The 19194-nt window shown below is 42.3% G+C and overlaps 1 protein-coding gene across 2 annotated transcripts in view; it reads left to right on the forward strand.

Annotated features, from left to right (window-relative positions):
• Positions 1-2102: 2102 nt before the first annotated feature.
• trabd2b (TraB domain containing 2B) overlaps positions 2103-19194 on the forward strand; it is an 84479-nt gene continuing 67387 nt past the window's right edge. Inside the window, exons 1-2 of one of the 2 annotated variants that reach the window (XM_085150451.1) lie at positions 2103-2791; positions 5289-5858. In XM_085150451.1, coding sequence (XP_085006577.1) covers positions 2678-2791; positions 5289-5858 — 684 coding nt within the window. In that variant the 5' untranslated portion in view covers positions 2103-2677. The remainder of the gene's footprint in view (positions 2792-5288; positions 5859-19194) is intronic. The other variant, XM_085150450.1, reaches the window with a different exon arrangement.

Genomic DNA, 19194 nt, shown 5'->3' on the forward strand with positions numbered 1-19194 from the left:
TGTCCAGTGGGGCCTTCGAGCTTGACAGTCAGACTCTGAGGTATGGAAGCCTGAAGCGATAAGCCACTCCTTCAGATTTATCATACTCAGTTTCTTTGAAGTGCAATTTTTATGCCCTCAGGGTACCCATCCCACCTTCTTCTTCTTACTTTTATCCACAATGTGCACATGCTTAATTCTTCTTCCCGCCACTAGGGGTCCCTGTGTACATAATAAACAAAATAGTTTGCATGCATTTCCAGCCTCAGTTACAGTTACACATCTCTGCACAGTTCAGTGGATATAAATGGATGTTCTCTTTTCATGTGGTGCAGAGCACCGGTGGTGTTTATGAAGGAAATAATACGTCTTGCATTACATAACAAAAGACAAGTAATGACTCTGAAGCAAAGGTGCAGAGTTAAAATTGGGGTTTTGTGCCAGGACTTCTGCACAATATCAGACAGCAGATCTTTTGAACTGAAGGGCTACAGACATTAACAGGGTGCCTTCAATCTCATCTCTTACTCTTTCTCTATCTGTATGCTTTCTTCTGGATGTAATTGACATATTAAAGAAAAATATGCAAAGCCAGTAAAAGTGTGGACAGGCCTATTGGCAGGATTCAGCTGCAGACTTGTTTAACATGTCAAAAATACTTTTGCAGCCGAGTCGACTCTCTTTCTCTCCCTTTCCTGCCTCCTTCTCTCTCCAACACCTCCCCAGATGTGTGCTCTATAAGTGGACGTTGCCGCGATCTGCTAACAGAACATTAACTTTAAAGTCTTCTTTCGTCCCCAGCTATATACGTGCACCGTGCTGTAAGTGCTGGCCCCAGTCCAGGAATATCCTGCAGCCAGCCGCTCATAAGCCCTCTTCTAACCGGCCAAGAATGTGGAAAGCTCCTTCAAAGAGAAGCCTTCTACGAGGCGTGGTTAAAGCATGTACCTGGGTCTACAGGTGGCCACGTTAGACTAGATGAAACCGTTAACTGAAGTCCCACACCTGTCTCAGAGCGAGAGCCACAAAAGGGAGAAACCGAGTAGTGAGGATGCAGAGATTAGATTTGTTTATGGTTTTCTTGAGTTGTTCCTTCTGTTTCAAGTAGGTGAAAATATGAGGTGGCGTTCAAGTGGACCATTGTGCAAATCCATAAAGCAAAAAACATGCAAACTTTTCTACCTGTCAGACTCTCAAATCTTGATAAATGACTCCCAGCGAAAGTAGTCAAGAGTCAAGAGTCAAAGAGCAGAAGTGTCACAGTTTTACAACGTGAAACTTGGTTAAAAGACAACTTGATCAAAGGCACTCAACGCAAACAGCCGATCTGAATGGAAAATACAATAAGGGTGCAGACGGACCGAGCTGCCCAGTAACAGAAGTGAACATGGAGTGGTGAGAAGAGGAGTGGAGAGGAGGGGAGAACATGAAAGAGGACAAAGAGCTGCTTGTCTGAGGTCCGTCTGCCCAGCCTGCCGGGAGGGGCTCGGTGCCACTTGTTTGAGGGGTCCCCATGATAAATTTCCACTACTTGACTCTGTCACGCTGTCTGCCACTCGGACAATAACTGAGGTCACAGTAGAGTAGTGGAGCGTTGACATCGCTGCCTGCACAGAGGGGCCACTATCTCTCAACACATGCGCTGATTTCAGAATGCCTGCTCCTCATCGTGACTAATACATCTCGAGAAGAGTGGTGGAATGAAGATAAATAAAAGACTTCTCACAGTTGTCTTTTCTTAGACCTGTTTATTTGCATCCATTAATCATGCATATACGGTCCAGGATTATCCATACAGTTTGAATGCAGCCTATTGCTGCAGGCATGTCAAACAGAGAAGGACAGAGATGAATGGGATCCTACTGGTGAGGAAGCACATGACAGCATTTGAAATAGTGTTCATTTACATCTTTGAAACGACTCTGACGAAAACCAAACCAAACAAACCTCTGGACTGCTAGTACTGTGAGCCCTCTGGGCTCTTGGTTAGTGGTGACAGCCCCCCTCATAATAATGAGGTACATATACCCAATCATAGCGCATGGCTGTGGTATATAAACCACTATAGCAAAGATTTCATTTAAGATCTTTGGGATCAATTTAAAAAAACGAGTTGCTGAGTTCGGTTTATTAAAAAAATATCAGGAACATCGAAATGTAAACTAAATTAACTTAATAAGCAGCAAATGAGAAGTTTAATTCCAATCTGCACTGTTTTGGGGGTCTGCGTGGCTAGAGCTGCTTCACTCGCGGAAACCTGTCATCTCTCTATGAACCTGTGCGCCCTCCTCTTAAAAGAACCTGGGCTGTGTGTATTTTGGGTGGGGTGGGGTACTCACTCAGACCGTCCCACCTCCCTCTTTCCCAGTCAAGACGCTCCAAGTTCGTGGAGCGCAAACTCTCCAAAGAGTTTATAACTCCTGCTTCAGGACTGCACCGGGCTGGAAGGAGCCAAGAAAAGTTTAGAACAGAAACAGATACATTCACAAGTGGAGTGCGTCGGGAATGGCGAAGAGGCGGAATGGTCCTCTCGCCGACCTGCACGTGTGAGCCCAGAGGCCACCGGTAACTTTTTTTTTTTTTTTGTACTTCAAAGGAGACGGGAAACCGGGCAATAACAGAGAAGACAGAGTGGGGAGAAAAGAGAGAAAAGTCCGCTTTGAGCTGACTCCTACAAGTGTCCAATAACATCGACGGGATGGTCGTTCTGCCTGGAATCAGCTGGGTCTTCCTGAGCGCGCTGCTGCACGCTGTGGCACCCTGGGGCGCAGACCGAGCGGGCAGACCGAGACAGTGCGACGCTCCAAAGTCGGTGAGTCGTGTTGGGAGGGCTTTCTTAAGTCAGTGACTCTCCGTGTGCACCGGGATGGACGCGTATTTGAAAGTTAATAATAATCTAGGCTACTCCAAGCAAAGATTTGGCCCCGACAAGGTCGTTATTTAGCCCACATAACTGGATGGTGCTAATAACAACCCCACGGCTTTGTGACACTTGTTGTCTGTTCATCCTAAACTCCCCTTTCTCTCTAATAACTTCTGTTTGAATAATATGGTGAAACTCCACTGAAGCATTGGGTCACTTTGGAGGGAGATTCTACGACGGGGGCGCAGAGTCTAGTTTGTCATTGGGCTGTTTTTCTGACTTAGACACTTGTCTATAACAAGCGCAAAGGCTCATATGACTTTAAAGAAAACAGCCTACAATTTCTTATTACTTATGCTTAAAGTTATAGTAACAATAACTTAAAGTAATAATAATAATAATAATAATAATAATAATAATAACTTTTTGTGCGTTATGTTTATGTAAATGTTCAGGTATATATGAAAGACCCTTATACTGCAGTAAAACTGTGGAGTGGGGACTTAACATGAAGGAGACTGCCAAGAGAAACTGTTACCGTTTGCCAACTTTATGGCTGTTTATGTGACAAACGCAAGTGGGAACACCCACGGGTGACTTACTTCATTTGGGAAAGTTTCATTGACCTTTCAGAAGTGATCGTGTTTCAGTGTGGCGGCTTAGTAAAACACTTATCGGGCATATTGGTAAAATTATGGACGTGGCTTGAACTCGCAGACCGTGAGGAAGTGCCGCGGAGTGCAGCCCGGACATATTCCAGCTCGGTTAATGTGCTTGCCCAGCCGGCTGTCTGACTTCCACTTCTTGCATTTTCGACATAAAGAGCGGGGGGAAAGTTAATGGCCATCGTGACTTCAAGAATCATATCCAACACAAAAAATACAGCCCATGAAAACTGCCCAAGAGCCCAGAAACGGTCCAAAACAAAACAAAAACAAAACGCTTGAGCGTGCAAGTTGTTGCTGAAGATATGATTAAGGAGTCGTTTACAGATCACAGACTTTGTTGTATTAGGCTGTCCTATAATAGTACTGTTGTCAGATATGGCTGAAGGCTTGCTCCATGTGATTTCTAATGCATCAGTACAGTGGTCTCTGTTTTCTGTTAAGCGTAATTACCCCCATAAAAAGAAACCCCGTGCGTCAAAGCTCGCCAGAAAAGTCAAAGCTGCCTTAGCAGAGAGGCTCTCGCCTCTTTTCAGGTCTTACACGAACACCGTCTCACTTTCCACGTCAAAACGTCTTCGTTTACGGTTAGGCCCAAGTACACGTCGTTAACGGTGGACGTGCAAAATGCTTTATTGGTTTCCGCCCTTCCAAAATATGATATTAATCCCTTCCAAACCTTTCCCGTTACTCTTCGCAGACGAGTGGCCTTGGCCAGAGTGAAAATGAGGTTAGAAACAGAAACAAACGTCATTTTGCCCTGAAATCAAAATATGGTCATTTTTGATTTATTTTGTCTAGCACAAGTTGGTGCCAGTAATTACGGTATGTAAATTGCAATTAATTATGATGATTATAGAAACATACCACAAGAGCAAAAGTTGAAATGACAAAAGCAGCGTTGGCAGTATGCAGTCCAGCACAGCTGAAGAAAATCTTGATTAAACTTTAGAAATAAACATTTTCTAAGAATAACTTTATTTTACAGTAATGGGTTTCATCCCTCAAATGCCTGATTGCACTGTGTCTCAGAGGCCAGGAGTTTGATATTGTTTATAAAAGCAATTTTTTGTCATATTTAAATAAAGCCAACATCAAAGTCATAGCACATGCAAAGCACATTTGCAGAGCAGCTAATAAGAAACACGTTTTAAATGCAGTAGAGCCTTATATTCATTTAGAACGACTGTGATTATTTAATGTCAATTTTGACATTTCTTTCTTTTAAAGACAACCACAACAGTAAAAAGCTGTAACACAAACCTTGAAGACAAAATCAGTGCTGTACTTGAGACTGTCAGCATTTCGTCCTCATGCCCGATGTCAAAAAAAAGAAAGTAAAATCCCAAATATAAGTATCACAGTGAGGTCAGAATTGAGTGCAGGTTTCTTTCATGGCTTTTATGAGCTCCAGTGTAGTATATTTGCACCACAGCCCTGAAAATGCTTCCCAGGCCGAAAGAGGCTTTGGCAACCGAGGTATGCACCTCAACAATACACGGGGGTCTGTTTACAGCCCAGAAGGCCCCTCTATAAACTCCCTGACTGCAAGTGTTCGCAGCACAGCCCCCAGGCTGACTAGACTTCATACTTCCTGCGGTGTCATTTTAAAATAGTATTTCAAATTTTAACTTGTTGACCTGAGCCCACGAGCCAGTAAACCACAACAGAGGAAAAATCTGTCACTTTCAGTTTTAACGCGAGCTCTAACACGATGGTTTTTGTTTCTGTTTACTGTTAAAATCGTTTTCCTCTTCTTCTTTTTTGTGTGTTTTCTATAGCAAAGCGACATGAACTCTTTCCTTTGGAGAGTAAAGCGGGCACCTCCTCACCCACCTTCTTACTTATTTGGTACCATCCACGTGCCCTACACCCGAGTCTGGGACTTCATTCCCAACAGCTCCAAGCAGGCTTTCCACGACAGCAATAACGTTTACTTTGAGCTGGACCTGACTGATCCCCTGACCATCTCCAAACTGACCAGCTGCCAGTTACTGCCCCACGGAGAAAACCTGCAGACCCTGCTACCTCGAGATCTGTACCGCCGACTCAAACGCCATCTTGATTACGTCAAACACATGATGCCTTATTGGATGACAGCTGACCAGCGAGGCCGAGGCCTGTATGCCGACTACCTGTTCAATGCTATTGCTGGCAACTGGGAGAGGAAGAGGCCTGTGTGGGTAATGCTGATGGTAAACTCACTCACAGAATGGGACGTCCGGTCCCGGGGGACACCAGTGCTCGACCTGTTTCTAGCTCAAGAGGCAGAGCGAATGGGAAAGACTACAGGGGCAGTTGAGCAAGTGGAGGAGCAGTGTCATCCCCTCAATGGACTCAACTTCTCTCAGGTAAGAGGAGGAAATGACTGTCTTTGCCTTTATTTTCCTGTGTGCACACAGCCGGAATAGCCGAAGAAATGACAAGAACAATTTGGTGAAGCTGGAGCATCGTTTATCCTCCTGAATACATAAAAATATATACACATATACTGCATGTTGCACCTTTGCTGAAAAGAAACTGAGAATGTGGGAGAAGACAACATAAGGAGAAAGAAGTGATTAAAACGTGTCTGCCGTAGACAGCTTTATGGTTATGAACGTCCCTCCACCTCGCTACGCAAACATATTTAACTGCTGAATCTGGAAAAAGGGTGTGAGCGAGTACACAATAACACACCAAAGAAGGTGAGAAGAGAGGAGCGCTCTCTCTCATTTATTAATGCAGACTGTGTGTCTAGCTCTCTGCAGTAATCCTAAACTCATACTGCAATTTGAGAGGAGTGTAATTACCAAAACACAGGGTGTATATGCATTTTTAATTGATCGTATCATGTAAAAAGCAAATATGTTTCTATTTAAAGAGTTAGTCAGCAGCTTACTTAAAATAGAGGCTGTAAAACATTTTTCAGGGCAGACAAACCTCTATTGAGCCTCAAAAGAAGGAGTAAGATGATCTAATAGTTTTTATTCCCTAATGCAACCTTTTGACAAAATTTGAAATGAGAAATCTGCACGTGTGTTCACAAAGTATTCATAATCAAACACGTTTGGGTGGACTGCCTACACACAAAGGCTCATACATCCGTGTTCACCGAGTAATGCAAGAGAATCTGTGAGGGCCTGAACCTCCATGCGAGAGGACGGAGGGCTCGGGAGCTAATTTGAGACGCAGCGGGCTTCCTGCCTCTCCTCTTTCATCAGCACCTCCTAACTACGCTGTCAAAGTCGCGTTGCATGCCCCGCACATGCCTGAGAGCTTTACTAACCCTAGAAATAAGCTAGGGCAGGCACACTATGTTTCTCGGGAGAATATTGCCAATGCCTTTGGGAGGTTTTTTTCAGCGTTTATGTCTATTATGTGCCCACAGGTGTCATTTTCTTATTACCTTAAGGGATCCATGTTTCCTGTTTTTAGTGTATTTAATGTTGATCTGCATTTAGTGCGACAGTCACTGCCCCTAAAAACAACACTGCTTAAATTACACCTAAACATGGTTGAGAAGCAGCACACGTCCAGTTTTAGAAGATAGCGTTTATGTTTCTAAAGAACCTCGACTTGACTTTAATCTTTGAGATCTTTGAAAAAGGTTTAAACAAAACCATATGACGCTCTTTCAAATTCAGATAAGCACATTAAATCGAACTTTTATCACAAATAATTTGAATTTCACCCAACCTGTACATAGGCACCACCGACTCCAGAGCTTCCAACCCCCTTGCTTCCAGACATGTGTGAGAACAATCCAGAGCTGAACTGAAACTGACATGGAAACCATTATTCTCAATTATAATAATTTGTGATTTAATCTGAACACTATGGTTGATTGGATCCCTCTACGCTTGACTATAACTGCGATGAGGTCAGAAGGATGGACAGAAAATGCGTGGGTGGGAATCAGGGGGAAAGAGAAGTGAAACACCAGAGAGAGAAAGTCAGAGATACATCGACTAAGGAGGAAGAAACAGGGGAAAGACGGCGGAGGAGCTGCACGGAGAGTGTTGCTGCTAATGCTAATCTGAAACATAAGCAAAGGGAGAGCTAAAATGGGAGTTACTCTAAACCTGGCTGCCTCACAGATAATTTGGTCCCAATAAAAAGTACATTTTTAACACCATCCCATAACTCTGACTTTACAGAGAGGCTCTTAACCCTTGTGATGTCCACGGGTCATTTTTGTCCTCTAAAGAAATCTTTTGCTATCAAAAATGTGTTTTTTATTCATTAAATGGTCTGAAAATAACAGAAGTTATTCATTACTATACTATGCGTGATTGGAATAAGTTTTAAGTAATTTGATTTATTTATGGGGTTTTTATTGGATTTTATAACAGCTGCTGTCCTCAGGGGTCAAAAATGACCCCAAAGTACAAAGTGTTGCAAAGAGCCGTATTTTCACAACATACTGCTTTCAAACATCTTTGATCTTGGATCACTGATGTGTGGGGTCAAGCACTGGTCATAACAACCAAAACAACAACAACAACAGGCAGCACAATGAGGAGGCAGGTGCTCTATATTCAATGAAAGTTTATTTATACAGCGCCGAATCAAAACAACAGTCGCATCAAACTGCTTCGTATTGTAAGGTCGACCCTACAATAATACATACACAGAAAGTAGCTCACAAGCCTCCATTGCACTAGAGATTTGCATACTTTGATGAGCATACATTTTTTTACCATGTTGTGCAAAGCAATGAGCAGCAGGACAAAGCACATATTGTCCTCTAGTATAATGAGGAGGGAGAATCAATGTTCAGGAAGATCCAGGGTTAGAAGATAATGAAAATATAGCCAATATTTAGAGCACATGTTAACCTTTCTCTGAAAAAGCACATCACCCACCTGCAGAAGTGGAAGAAGGCTATGAAGTGAAGGAAAGTGATGAAGAATCTGAACTATGTTCAAGTAGGTTCTCAGGCCTCCAGGGCTTGGTAGTCTGAGGAGCTTGGAAAGAAAGTGACTGGGCTTCTTGAAGTTTCTTGAATTTTCAGGATGTGAAACTGAAATAGAAGATGTGTCAGAGGACTGCACATCTTCTATTTTAATTATGATGAAGACAAAGAATCAAGCAGGAAAGAGGAGTCAGCTGAGACAGAGGAATATTTGCAGTAATGTGAGGAAACATTGATCTGGTCTTCTATCCTTCCCAGTGTCAGACGATGCATGACTCTCTCATGGGCCTCAGAGAAAGACGATCTACCACAGTCCAAGCACATGTGCCAGGTCCCATACTCCTTCAGTTACTTTTCTACTCGAGTACTGAAAGCATTACACACAGTGTATTCTGCTTGTATTCTGCCTTTGAACGTTCACATGCCAATGGATGCATCAGAGACCAAGTTGGGGTTCAGTAACTTGCCCAAGGACACCTTGGTAAGAACTCCAGACTAGAGCACACAGAGATTGAACCAACAACCATCCAATCAGCAGATGACCTGCTCTACAGCCAACTCAATGACGAACAAGGAGGGACAACGAGAGAGGAAGAAAAATGGACCGAATGCAGCTGTAGGCGTATGTGTGTGTGTTGATTCTTACTGCCGAGCATCCAGTAGAGTCGCTACGGCCAGTTTATGACATCCTGAGTCTGGTAGAGAAGTTTTAAAGGTGACACAAGATTAATCATAGAAGCACAAAAAGGATATAATTTCTTGATAAAGACACAATAGATGATCATCGTTCATGACACAAACGTGCTCCCATTTGAGGTGTATGGAGCAAGTGGGCGTGTCTCCTGCTGTGATGTCAGACCCTGGTACTGATCTGACTGTATGAGCACGAAGTCCCCTTCAGAGGACTCTGTCCAACAGAACATCCAAGTAAACCAGGGATGAGATAAAAACATGGGCAGCATGTGATGCAGGTCCAGCTGTACATGGAACATGCTAGTGTACGATGGCAAACCGTCTCCTGCAGTCAGGACACGCCAGTTGTCCCTAACATTGCAGAAGGTTTCCAAAAGAAAACAATCACCTGTAACAACTTGTTTACTGTATATGACCCTTGGCCTGCAAGTGCAGAAAGAAAGCTGTCCATGATGGGACCAGTGCAGAGGAATAAACCTGAGCTTCCTCCTGATGGGACCAGTGCAGAGGAATGAACCTGAGCTTCCTCCTGCACTTGGGTAAAACATGGACACGCCTTTGTTCTTGCTTCAGGCTCTCATGTGTTCACTCAGACTCATGCCCTGGTGTCCTATCATGCCAAAATATAGAAAACTGTCAGGTAATGAGTTGGAATAAAGTTGAATAAAACCTTGAAACACAGAGATGGATGATATTTTATACTTCTTGCTTTATAAACAGTCAAAGCAAACGGGGTCATTTTTGAGCCCAGAGGACAACAGATGTGATTATTTGCTGCCAGTAAAAAACTTTAAGTAGTTTAAAAACAGCTTTCTAAATTAACTTTGACATAAACCCGTCTGTGATCATCTGTTAAAGCAACCGACTCTGGTTGTGAAACGATAATCACGATAACTGATGATTTAATTTATTTTTTACCCAAAAACAAAGAAAAAAAATCATTTTTATGAAGTTTTTATCAGACTTAAATTTGAAATGGAATAAAAAAAATGTTTAAAAATGTTTGAATTAAGTTTTAATTAAAAGTGGGGGAAAAAATCGACTTCATATTAATTAAGTATCAATCAAACCAGATGGGGACATTTTTGACCCCTGAGGACCACAGGTGTGATTATGTGCTGCCATATAAAATTTATAAATGGTTAAAAAAAAACTTTCTCACTAAAGTTCAACATACAGCACTCTGTAGTTATTCAGATAGTCAAAATTATCTGAACATTTAAATATTTTATTTTCTCAATTTGTTTTTGCTCAAAAACACAGTGTACTTTATGTAAACAAGGTGTGGTGGCCCTAAAATGTAAAATGTTGGGTAAATTTTGTGTTAATGTGTTGGTCTTAAATAAAACTAAGGTGTAACACTGAATTGATTGACAATTTATACTTTATATTTTAAAAAACACTCAAATGAAGTGGGGACATTTTTGACCCCTGAGGACCACAGGTGTTATTATGTGCTGCCATTTAAAATTTATAAACGCTTGAAAAAAAACTTTCTCACTAAAGTTCAACATACAGCACTCTTTAGTTAGACAAATAGTCAAAATTATCTAAACAATTAAATATTTTATTTTCTTGTTTTATTTACACTCGAAAACACAGTGTACTTTATGTAAACAAGGTGTGGTGGCCCTAAAATGTAAAATGTTGGGTAAATTTTGTGTTAATGTGTTGGTCTTAAGTAAAACTAAGATGTAACACTGAATTGATTGACAATTTATACTTTATACTTTAAAAAACAGTCAAATGAAGTGGGGACATTTTTGACCCCTGAGGACCACAGGTGTGATTATGTGCTGCCATTTAAAAAATTTAAATGGTTCAAAAAAAAAATTCTCACTAAAGTTCAACATACAGCACTCTGTAGTTAGTCAGATAGTCAAAATTATCTAAACAATTAAATATTTAATTTTCTTGTTTTATTTTCGCTTAAAAAACAGGGTGTATTTTTTGTAAACAAGGTGTGGTGGCCCTAAAATGTAAAATGTTGGGTAAATTTTGTGTTAATGTGTTGGTCTTAAGTAAAACTAAGATGTAACACTGAATTGATTGACAATTTATACTTTATACTTTAAAAAACACTCAAATGAAGCGGGGACAGTTTTGACCCCTGATCACCCCAGTTGTATGGAAATCGGGGGGACATTATGAGGGTTAAAAACGTGATCACTGATCATTTATCACCTACCACCAGTGTTGGGGAGTAACGGAATACATGTACCGCCGTTACGTATTTAAAATACAAAATATGAGTAACTGTATTCCGTTACAGTTACCGTTTAAAAAGGTGGTATTCAGAATACAGTTACTTTGTTGAAATAAATGGATTACACGGCGGTACTTCCCTGTTTCATATTGTGGCGGGTCAGGATTGTTTGGGTTTTGTTTGACAGCTACGTTCTGTTGTTCCAGGCGGCAGCGTTACGGTTGCCATGGTTACAGGGTGACGCTCTCTCTCTGCGTGTTTCCTGGGTGAGAGAGCGCCTGTTGTTGTTGTGCTAAGCTAACAGGCAGAATGCTACCGGTATAGCTCTAAAGAATGTAGCATCATAGGCAGTGTAGTCCGTGCTGCAGGGAGAATGGACTGCCATACACGTTATGTGTCTGTGAGCGAGGGAGGGAGAAAAAGGAAAAGTACGAGCTGTCGTCGAGCAAAAACGGGAGCTGGAAGCATGTAAATATAATAATAACCACTGCAGCCAAGAAGAGAGCCTGACGAGCCCAGTTGTAAGTAAGCTATTAAGACTCGACTGTACACCGTGTTCGTGTTTTCCTCCAAAAACAATAAGTTCCGTTGGAGCAGCCTTTCAACGCCTCTCTCTGTCTCTGCTAGCAAAGTTGACCCAGACAACAAAGTAAAGCTAGTTTTCAGCTACGAGCCGACACAGAACCCACCGTATTAGCCAGAGGTCCCTTTACTACGGTTCGGAGCCGCGGACCTTCAGTAACAGTAATAAATCACAGCAATAGTACATTCATGTAGTTGTAAACAGCATGATAATATATTAAGTAATCCAAAGTATTCAGAATACGTTACTCTCATTGAGTAACGTAACGGAATACGTTACAGAATACATTTTGGGGCATGTAATCTGTATTCTGTAATGGAATACATTTTAAAAGTAACCTTCCCAACACTGCCTATCACACTGTAGGTATCTCAGTGGAGGGCCCAGTCCCACTGTTACAGTACCAGTACAGTGGACTCCTGGGAGATGGGTGGTCTCGAAGCACTGCTTTGTGACTCACGAATTTAGAGGAAGCAGTTTTTGGCTGAAAAGCGGCACGGCAAATATATCATCCTCTCTGGAACAGGAGGAGGAGGAGGAGGCATGTTTAAAGCAGTAATCTTCTGTTTAGTGGTGGTGTTTGTGGTAGCGTGGGAGGGTCAGAGAGATATCAAGTATAGCAGAACCCTCTTTAGACAATTGTGGTCTAACAAGAGTGCAGTTTGTCTGAGACCTCTCTCTGGTCTTTTTTAGATGACAGAGAGGTGTGGATGTCTCTGTGAGAGGCAGTTTAAGGCTGTGGAAACAAAGGCAGGCAGGGTGCATGGTTCTTCTCCAGTCCTTTGAAGGCCGATGTAGGTTGACAGCTGGGCGGTACCAAAGTGCTTTCAGCGCAGATTGGAAAAGGCTGGAGACGGTGCAGTCAGCAGAGAGAGTGTACACTGCATAACCAACACTCTATGTATGTCTTTTGTTCCCTCAACGGTAGATACATATATTACATAATGACTTATCAAGTAAATGCCACTATCACCGTAATAATAGTAACTGTACCATGTGTTATTAATGCACAACATCAAACTCCACTGGAACAAAAATTGATTTAGTCCAACACTTCTTTTGGGAAATTTGGCGCTGGCCTGTGATAAGCAACAATATATATTTTGCCTGGGTCACTTGGCAGCCGAGACCACTGGTCCACGTCAAAGAGAAATTGCATCGTATCGGTGGCGCCTTTCTCCTGGGCAGGGGTCATGGGTCATGGTGGGAGGTGGTAGCGGAGCCACAAGCAGCAGAGCGGTAAGGAGACTGGCAGTCTGCTGAGGTCAGCCTGGGCACTGCTGAGCAGGCAGACAGAGACCAGTCTGATGGAGTCCCTTGTTCAACCTCTGACCATTAGTTTCCATCAGCTCAAGCTACTTACTTGCGCAAATAGAGAGCGAGAGATAGATGACGGGTGACAGATTCGAGTGCCGTCACCTTAGGCTTGAAAGGAGATTGGGTAATGTTATTACGAGACGGGAGGGCGGTTGGTGAATCCAGTTTCCTCTGAGTGAGAAGGCGTTCTCCTCCCGATTAGGAGGCGCCCCGTTTACAGATGCAGCGACAGTCTGATGTGTCTATTTCAATCAGTGCAGCTCCTGTGGCATTCCTCTGTTAGAGCAGACATCAGCCTGAGGCTTTCTGCCGTGCTGACGCTGCAGCCTTACACATGCTGTGGTCACAGTGGGGCACTTTCAGGCCTGGAGAGATGGCCAAAGTATCACAACAATGTATTTCTTTATGGTAAAATAATGTGCAAAGCGATGACATTAAGATTTTCCAACATGTGCTTGCAAACGTATAATAAAAAATACACGATAGCAACCGCCGAGTTTACACACAGCGACCATAAAGTGAAACTTTTTGTCTGTCTGGGAAAAAAAAGACTTTTCCCATAAGTCGCTACTACTTTATATGATATTAAATATGATTTGTGTTTGGTTTTCCAACTCAGACTGATACAAATCAGCAATTTTGAAGATGATTTAAAAGCAAAAAGTAAAAATAAAATACAGCCTTCCCATCGGTGGAGATACTGAGGTTTCTGGCTGTGCGTGGCACTTAGATGATGAGCATTTATAGGCGGTGAATATAATATTGAGAACCCAGGGTAATGAATGGCTCCAAAAGCTGGGCGAGGTTTACAGAAATGAAATCAAAATAAGATTCTCATGCGTCATATTAAATGATGATTAATACTTTGATTTGTGTTCCTTGGAGCGTGTTCACCTAAACAGCACATCTTTAAAGGGTGGAATTAAGCAACCAACCTTAGCCATATCCAAATATTTACATTGTAAGTTTGGGTTTAAAGAAATTGTGTTGGCCACAGAGGATACTCTAACTTCCTCCGACCTCCTCACTCTATTTGGGTCTCTGTTGCCTTCTTCTTCACTCCCTATCCTTTTCTCTGACATGTCCCGAGGCTCTGGTTGTCCCGCTTTTAACCTATTGCTCATCCGCACACACAAATCCAAACGCATAGGCTGAGTGGAAAAAGGAGAGAAGGAGGAGGAGGAGAAAAAGCAGAGATGGAGATTGTCTTTAAAGCATGCTGGTGACGTGCATTCCCTCTTTAAGCGTGACATCTGAGGGTGGTTTACATTGAAGCTATAATTACCTGCGCAAATCTGTTGAAAAACTGCAAGGCAACACATATCGGGCTGATCATCTGGTCCCGTTGGCAGGCAGACGGCAGTCCCTCTGCTGCACTAATGACTTAATAGGCCCCTAAATGACCAAATCGCCCACTGCCATCTAGAAGCACTTAGACAATTATGCACAGGCCAGAACTCTGTAGGCTGAGGGAAGTACAGAAGCAGGATGTGGACAATGTGAAAACAGGAGCGGCGTGCTTGACAACAGAATAGATCACAGTTCTTGTACGTGATTCGTATTTTTACAGTCATTTTGCGAGACAAAATGTTTCTTCTGTGGTGTTCAATAGCAGGCTGCAATCAGGAAGTAATGGGAGAATATTGCTACAAAAATCAATCCACTGAACTTAAGTGCTGCAATTTCAGTGTTTCTTTTAAGTTTAGTAACTCTCGTTACTAAATAAATAAGAATACCTCAAAGCGCATGTGTTTCCAGGCTTGATTTTTTTCCTTGGATCTGTAAAACTTGGACTTATGAACAAGATTCATTAATCAACAGTGTACTGTTAACTTCAGTCTAACCCAAAAAACCTGTGAACCCATGTGCTCGTCTATTAACTCGCTGCAGTATCTCTATTCGCTGCTTCCAACAGAGTTCACGTCCCTTCTCCCTCCGAGTACCTGAGAGACCTGAGGTAATGAGTCCACCACATTGTCGCTGAGCTGAGGCAGTGAGTTAAGCACGGCAGGTTGAAGCGCTCTTCCATACTTTTGAATTTATTTTGCCAAAGCCTTCCCTCCTTCCTTCGCCCACATTCTCCCTTTGGTGGAGGAATGAGGGTTTCTGTCAGGGTAAATTGTAGTCATACTGTGAATTCATCTAAACTCCACACTCTTCTTCACTCAGAACAATGCTGCTGATCACACACACACACACACACACACTATAGCTAGCTTCTCTATAATTATTTTGTCATCCTAACTGTGGAAATTGCAGTAAATCTTATGGCGGTTGAGAATACTTTCCTGCAGGCAGGTACACCCAAAGACACATTCACAAGCACACATATTAAACTTTGATATTTTCTCATCACAATAAGGGAAAATTGATTGGAGGTTGCTTTCTATGGGAAGGGCAGGTAGTTTCCAGGGTGGCTGAAGTTAATCTCAGGTTGTCTGGGCCAGAGGCTGATTGATCACAGACAGGAATGTGACCGACTGATTTCCTCAGAGACCCACTTGGCCCCTCTGGAATGTTGTTGTCTTTTGGGACATTGTTGTTTTATAACCTTTGTTTAACCAGGTTAACCCTGCTAGCTCTAAGGATCAGGGTGTGAGCAGCGCAAAAAGCTACACTTTTGTTGTTGAAATTTCTCTCATAATTCTGTTCTGTCCTGATGCACATCTTTAATCTTCATGCCTAGATGGGACAAAACAGAAAACAAAATAGATGTGCTAGTTGTATAAGGTTCAGACAATATTTTATAATGATTTCTATAATAACTCAAGGATTTTATGGGTGTTGGGCAACCACCTGCTCTAAAGCAGTGTTGGGGAGTAACGGAATACATGTACCACCGTTACGTATTTAAAATACAAAATATGAGTAACTGTATTCCGTTACAGTTACCGTTTAAAAAGGTGGTATTTAGAATACAGTTACTTTGTTGAAATAAATGGATTACACGGCGGTACTTCCCTGTTTCATATTGTGGCGGGTCAGGCCTGTTTGGGTTTTGTTTGACAGCTACGTTCTGTTGTTCCAGGCGGCAGCGTTACGGTTGCCATGGTTACAGGGTGACGCTCTCTCTCTGCGTGTTTCCTGGGTGAGAGAGGCCTTTTTGTTGTTGTTGTGCTAAGCTAATAGGCAGAATGCTACAGGTATAGCTCTAAAGAATGTAGCATCATAGGCAGTGTAGTCCGTGCTGCAGGGAGAATGAACTGCCATACACGTTATGTGTCTGTGAGCGAGGGAGGGAGAAAAAGGAAAAGTACGAGCTGTCATCGAGCAGAAACGGGAGCTGGAAGCATGTAAATATAATAATAACCACTGCAGCCAAGAAGAGTGCCTGACGAGCCCAGTTGTAAGTAAGCTATTAAAACGGATGATCTGATATCGTCGTGTTGGTGTTGTTCCCAGATCATCATGAAAATGTTGTTCCAGGTTCAACATTGCAAGTGACCAATCACATTATTGTGACGTTATTCTATTGCGCACCAACCCATTCGTGCATTTATGAAATTCCAATGTTGCAAGGACAATATCAATTCTGCTTAGCGTTTATTAAAGGGTTAGGGTTAGGGTCAGGGTCAGGGTCCGTTGATCGGCAGACAAAGGCGGTTTCTCGCAGCTTAAGTACAGTTTTTTGTTTTACGCCGGTTTTTCCCAAAGTCGCAAAAGTATGACATCACAACATTCTGATTGGTCACTTGCAATGTTGATCCTGGAACAATTGCTATTAAAACTCGACTGTACACCGTGTTCATGTTTTCCTCTGAAACAATAAGTTCCGTTGGAGCAGCCTTTCAACGCCTCTCTCTGTCTCTCGCTAGCAAAGTTGACCCAGACAACAAAGTAAAGCTAGTTTTCGGCTACGAGCCCGACACAGAACCCACCGTATTAGCCAGAGGTCCCTTTACTACGGTTCGGAGCCGCGGACCTTCAGTAACAGTAATAAATCACAGCAATAGTACATTCATGTAGTTGTAAACAGCATGATAATATATTAAGTAATCCAAAGTATTCAGAATACATTACTCTCATTGAGTAACGTAACGGAATACGTTACAGAATACATTTAAGGGCATGTATTCTGTATTCTGTAATGGAATACATTTTAAAAGTAACCTTCCCAACACTGCTCTAAAGGTACCTTTAGTGTGCCACAAACAATTCTCTTAAAAGAGATTTCCTGGTGTTTTGAACATGGTGGTATAAATCCCCCATAAATATTTAACTGGGCTGAGATCTGGAAACTGTGAAAGGAATAACATATGACTCTTATCATTTGTTTTTATAGCCATCAGCCTGTTCTTTGACCCTCATATGCCTTCAGATATGAACAGTGCCATCCTTAAAGAGACCACTTCCTAATTTTAATGCCCATCTAGGAATTGGCATTGGAAATTAGGTTAGGCAAATAATCCTGTGTTCATGTCACACGTGTGTCTACACAAATAAATTAATGTTTCAGTTTAGTAAAAAACGTTAACAAAAAAACCCAAAAAACAATCTTCAAAACAGAATCCCTCACAGAAGAAAGGGGCCACAGAGGGCTTAAATCTAATTAGACATAAAAATATCTTGCGTACACATGCAAAGCGTAAAACAGTAGCGCCTGACAACCAACTAAACGGATATTGTGGCATGTCAGTATCAGCCTGAAGAGGTGAACATGGAAAAATAGATTGCCAGCGTGCCGTGGCATGCAACTTTCCATGTCAGATACTTGGTGGTCCAAGATGAATTCAGCTTCTCAGTCAGCCTGTGACATCAGCCACACATACCTCACACACCTCTCACACACACAGGTGGCCAACAATCATAAATAGGTGCCAGTAGGGAGCAACTGTGTGTGTGAGTGTGTGTTGTGTGATGCAGGCTTGTCAGGATTAGGTAGCATTAGCGGAGCCCTCTCACTGAACTCAGTTTTAATGTGACCCGTTCCTCCCTTCTACCCCCAATGCCCTGTCCCCATTATACACAACCCAGTGGAGCACTTCAGCTCTGCTTGCACCCTGCCCCTCCAACGCTCACCTCTCTATACCCCCCCCTTCAGAAAAACATGTTCAAGCTCATTTTCACCCTCACACCCTTTACCTGCATTATTCTGTAAGTCAAATAATATTTTTGTAGTCCCGCTTTTTATGTGTTTTTGCAGTCATTTTGTACATGTACGTCATTTTTTGGCAATACTGTGCGTCACACATGGCACATATTCACACTTGGCTCTGTGGAGTGTAAAACAGATTTCCTTCTGCTAGAAGTCTCGTATAGAAAGCAGTCATTTGTATGCAGCAAAAATACAGTTTTCATACTCCAACTTTCTGGTTCAAGGCGAGTAGGTGACCTGTGAGGGTTAAGATTACCTCCATTCAATAATGTGGATGTAAGACGGCAGTTGAGCGGCTTTCTTTGACAACAGTGGCATTTTTGTGAACTAAGCAGAACAATATAATGCATCAAATGATCCCGTCTGTGAAAAGTCAGCTAGTCAAGCTCTCTGATTAGCGTAACGGAGGCAGGGACATGATTACAGTTGGATTCTCTGAATTCAAAAGACATTTACTTGCACTGTTCTAACATGAGAACATCTCACAGACTTTGCACCACAGAGCTGTCAGAGTAAAGACTATTTTCTGAGACCCTTGTTACATTGTATTCACATCAGTCAGGTTTTGTGTAGAAAAGTTCAGGGTTGTAGTGAATAAAAATGATAAAATTATAATGTATGTAATGTTTTTGTCAGAAAAAACAAAAACAAATAACAGAATAATTTTGTTCTAATGCTATTTTTTTCTGTCTCTGACTGAGAATGTCTCTCAGCCAAGGTGAAACGACCAGTGGGCTCTCTTGAAGCAAGGCTCCACTCATAAACTTTATTAGGGAGCACATAAATCCTATAGTCCAGGGCTAGGCAACTCCAGGCCTCGAGTGCCGGTGTCCTGCAGGTTTTAGATCGCACCCTGGGTTAACACACCTGAATCAAATGATTAGTTCATTACCAGG

The sequence above is a fragment of the Neolamprologus multifasciatus genome, chromosome 23 (assembly GCF_963576455.1).
Source record: "Neolamprologus multifasciatus chromosome 23, fNeoMul1.2, whole genome shotgun sequence".
NCBI classification, from domain to species: Eukaryota; Metazoa; Chordata; class Actinopteri; order Cichliformes; family Cichlidae; genus Neolamprologus; species Neolamprologus multifasciatus.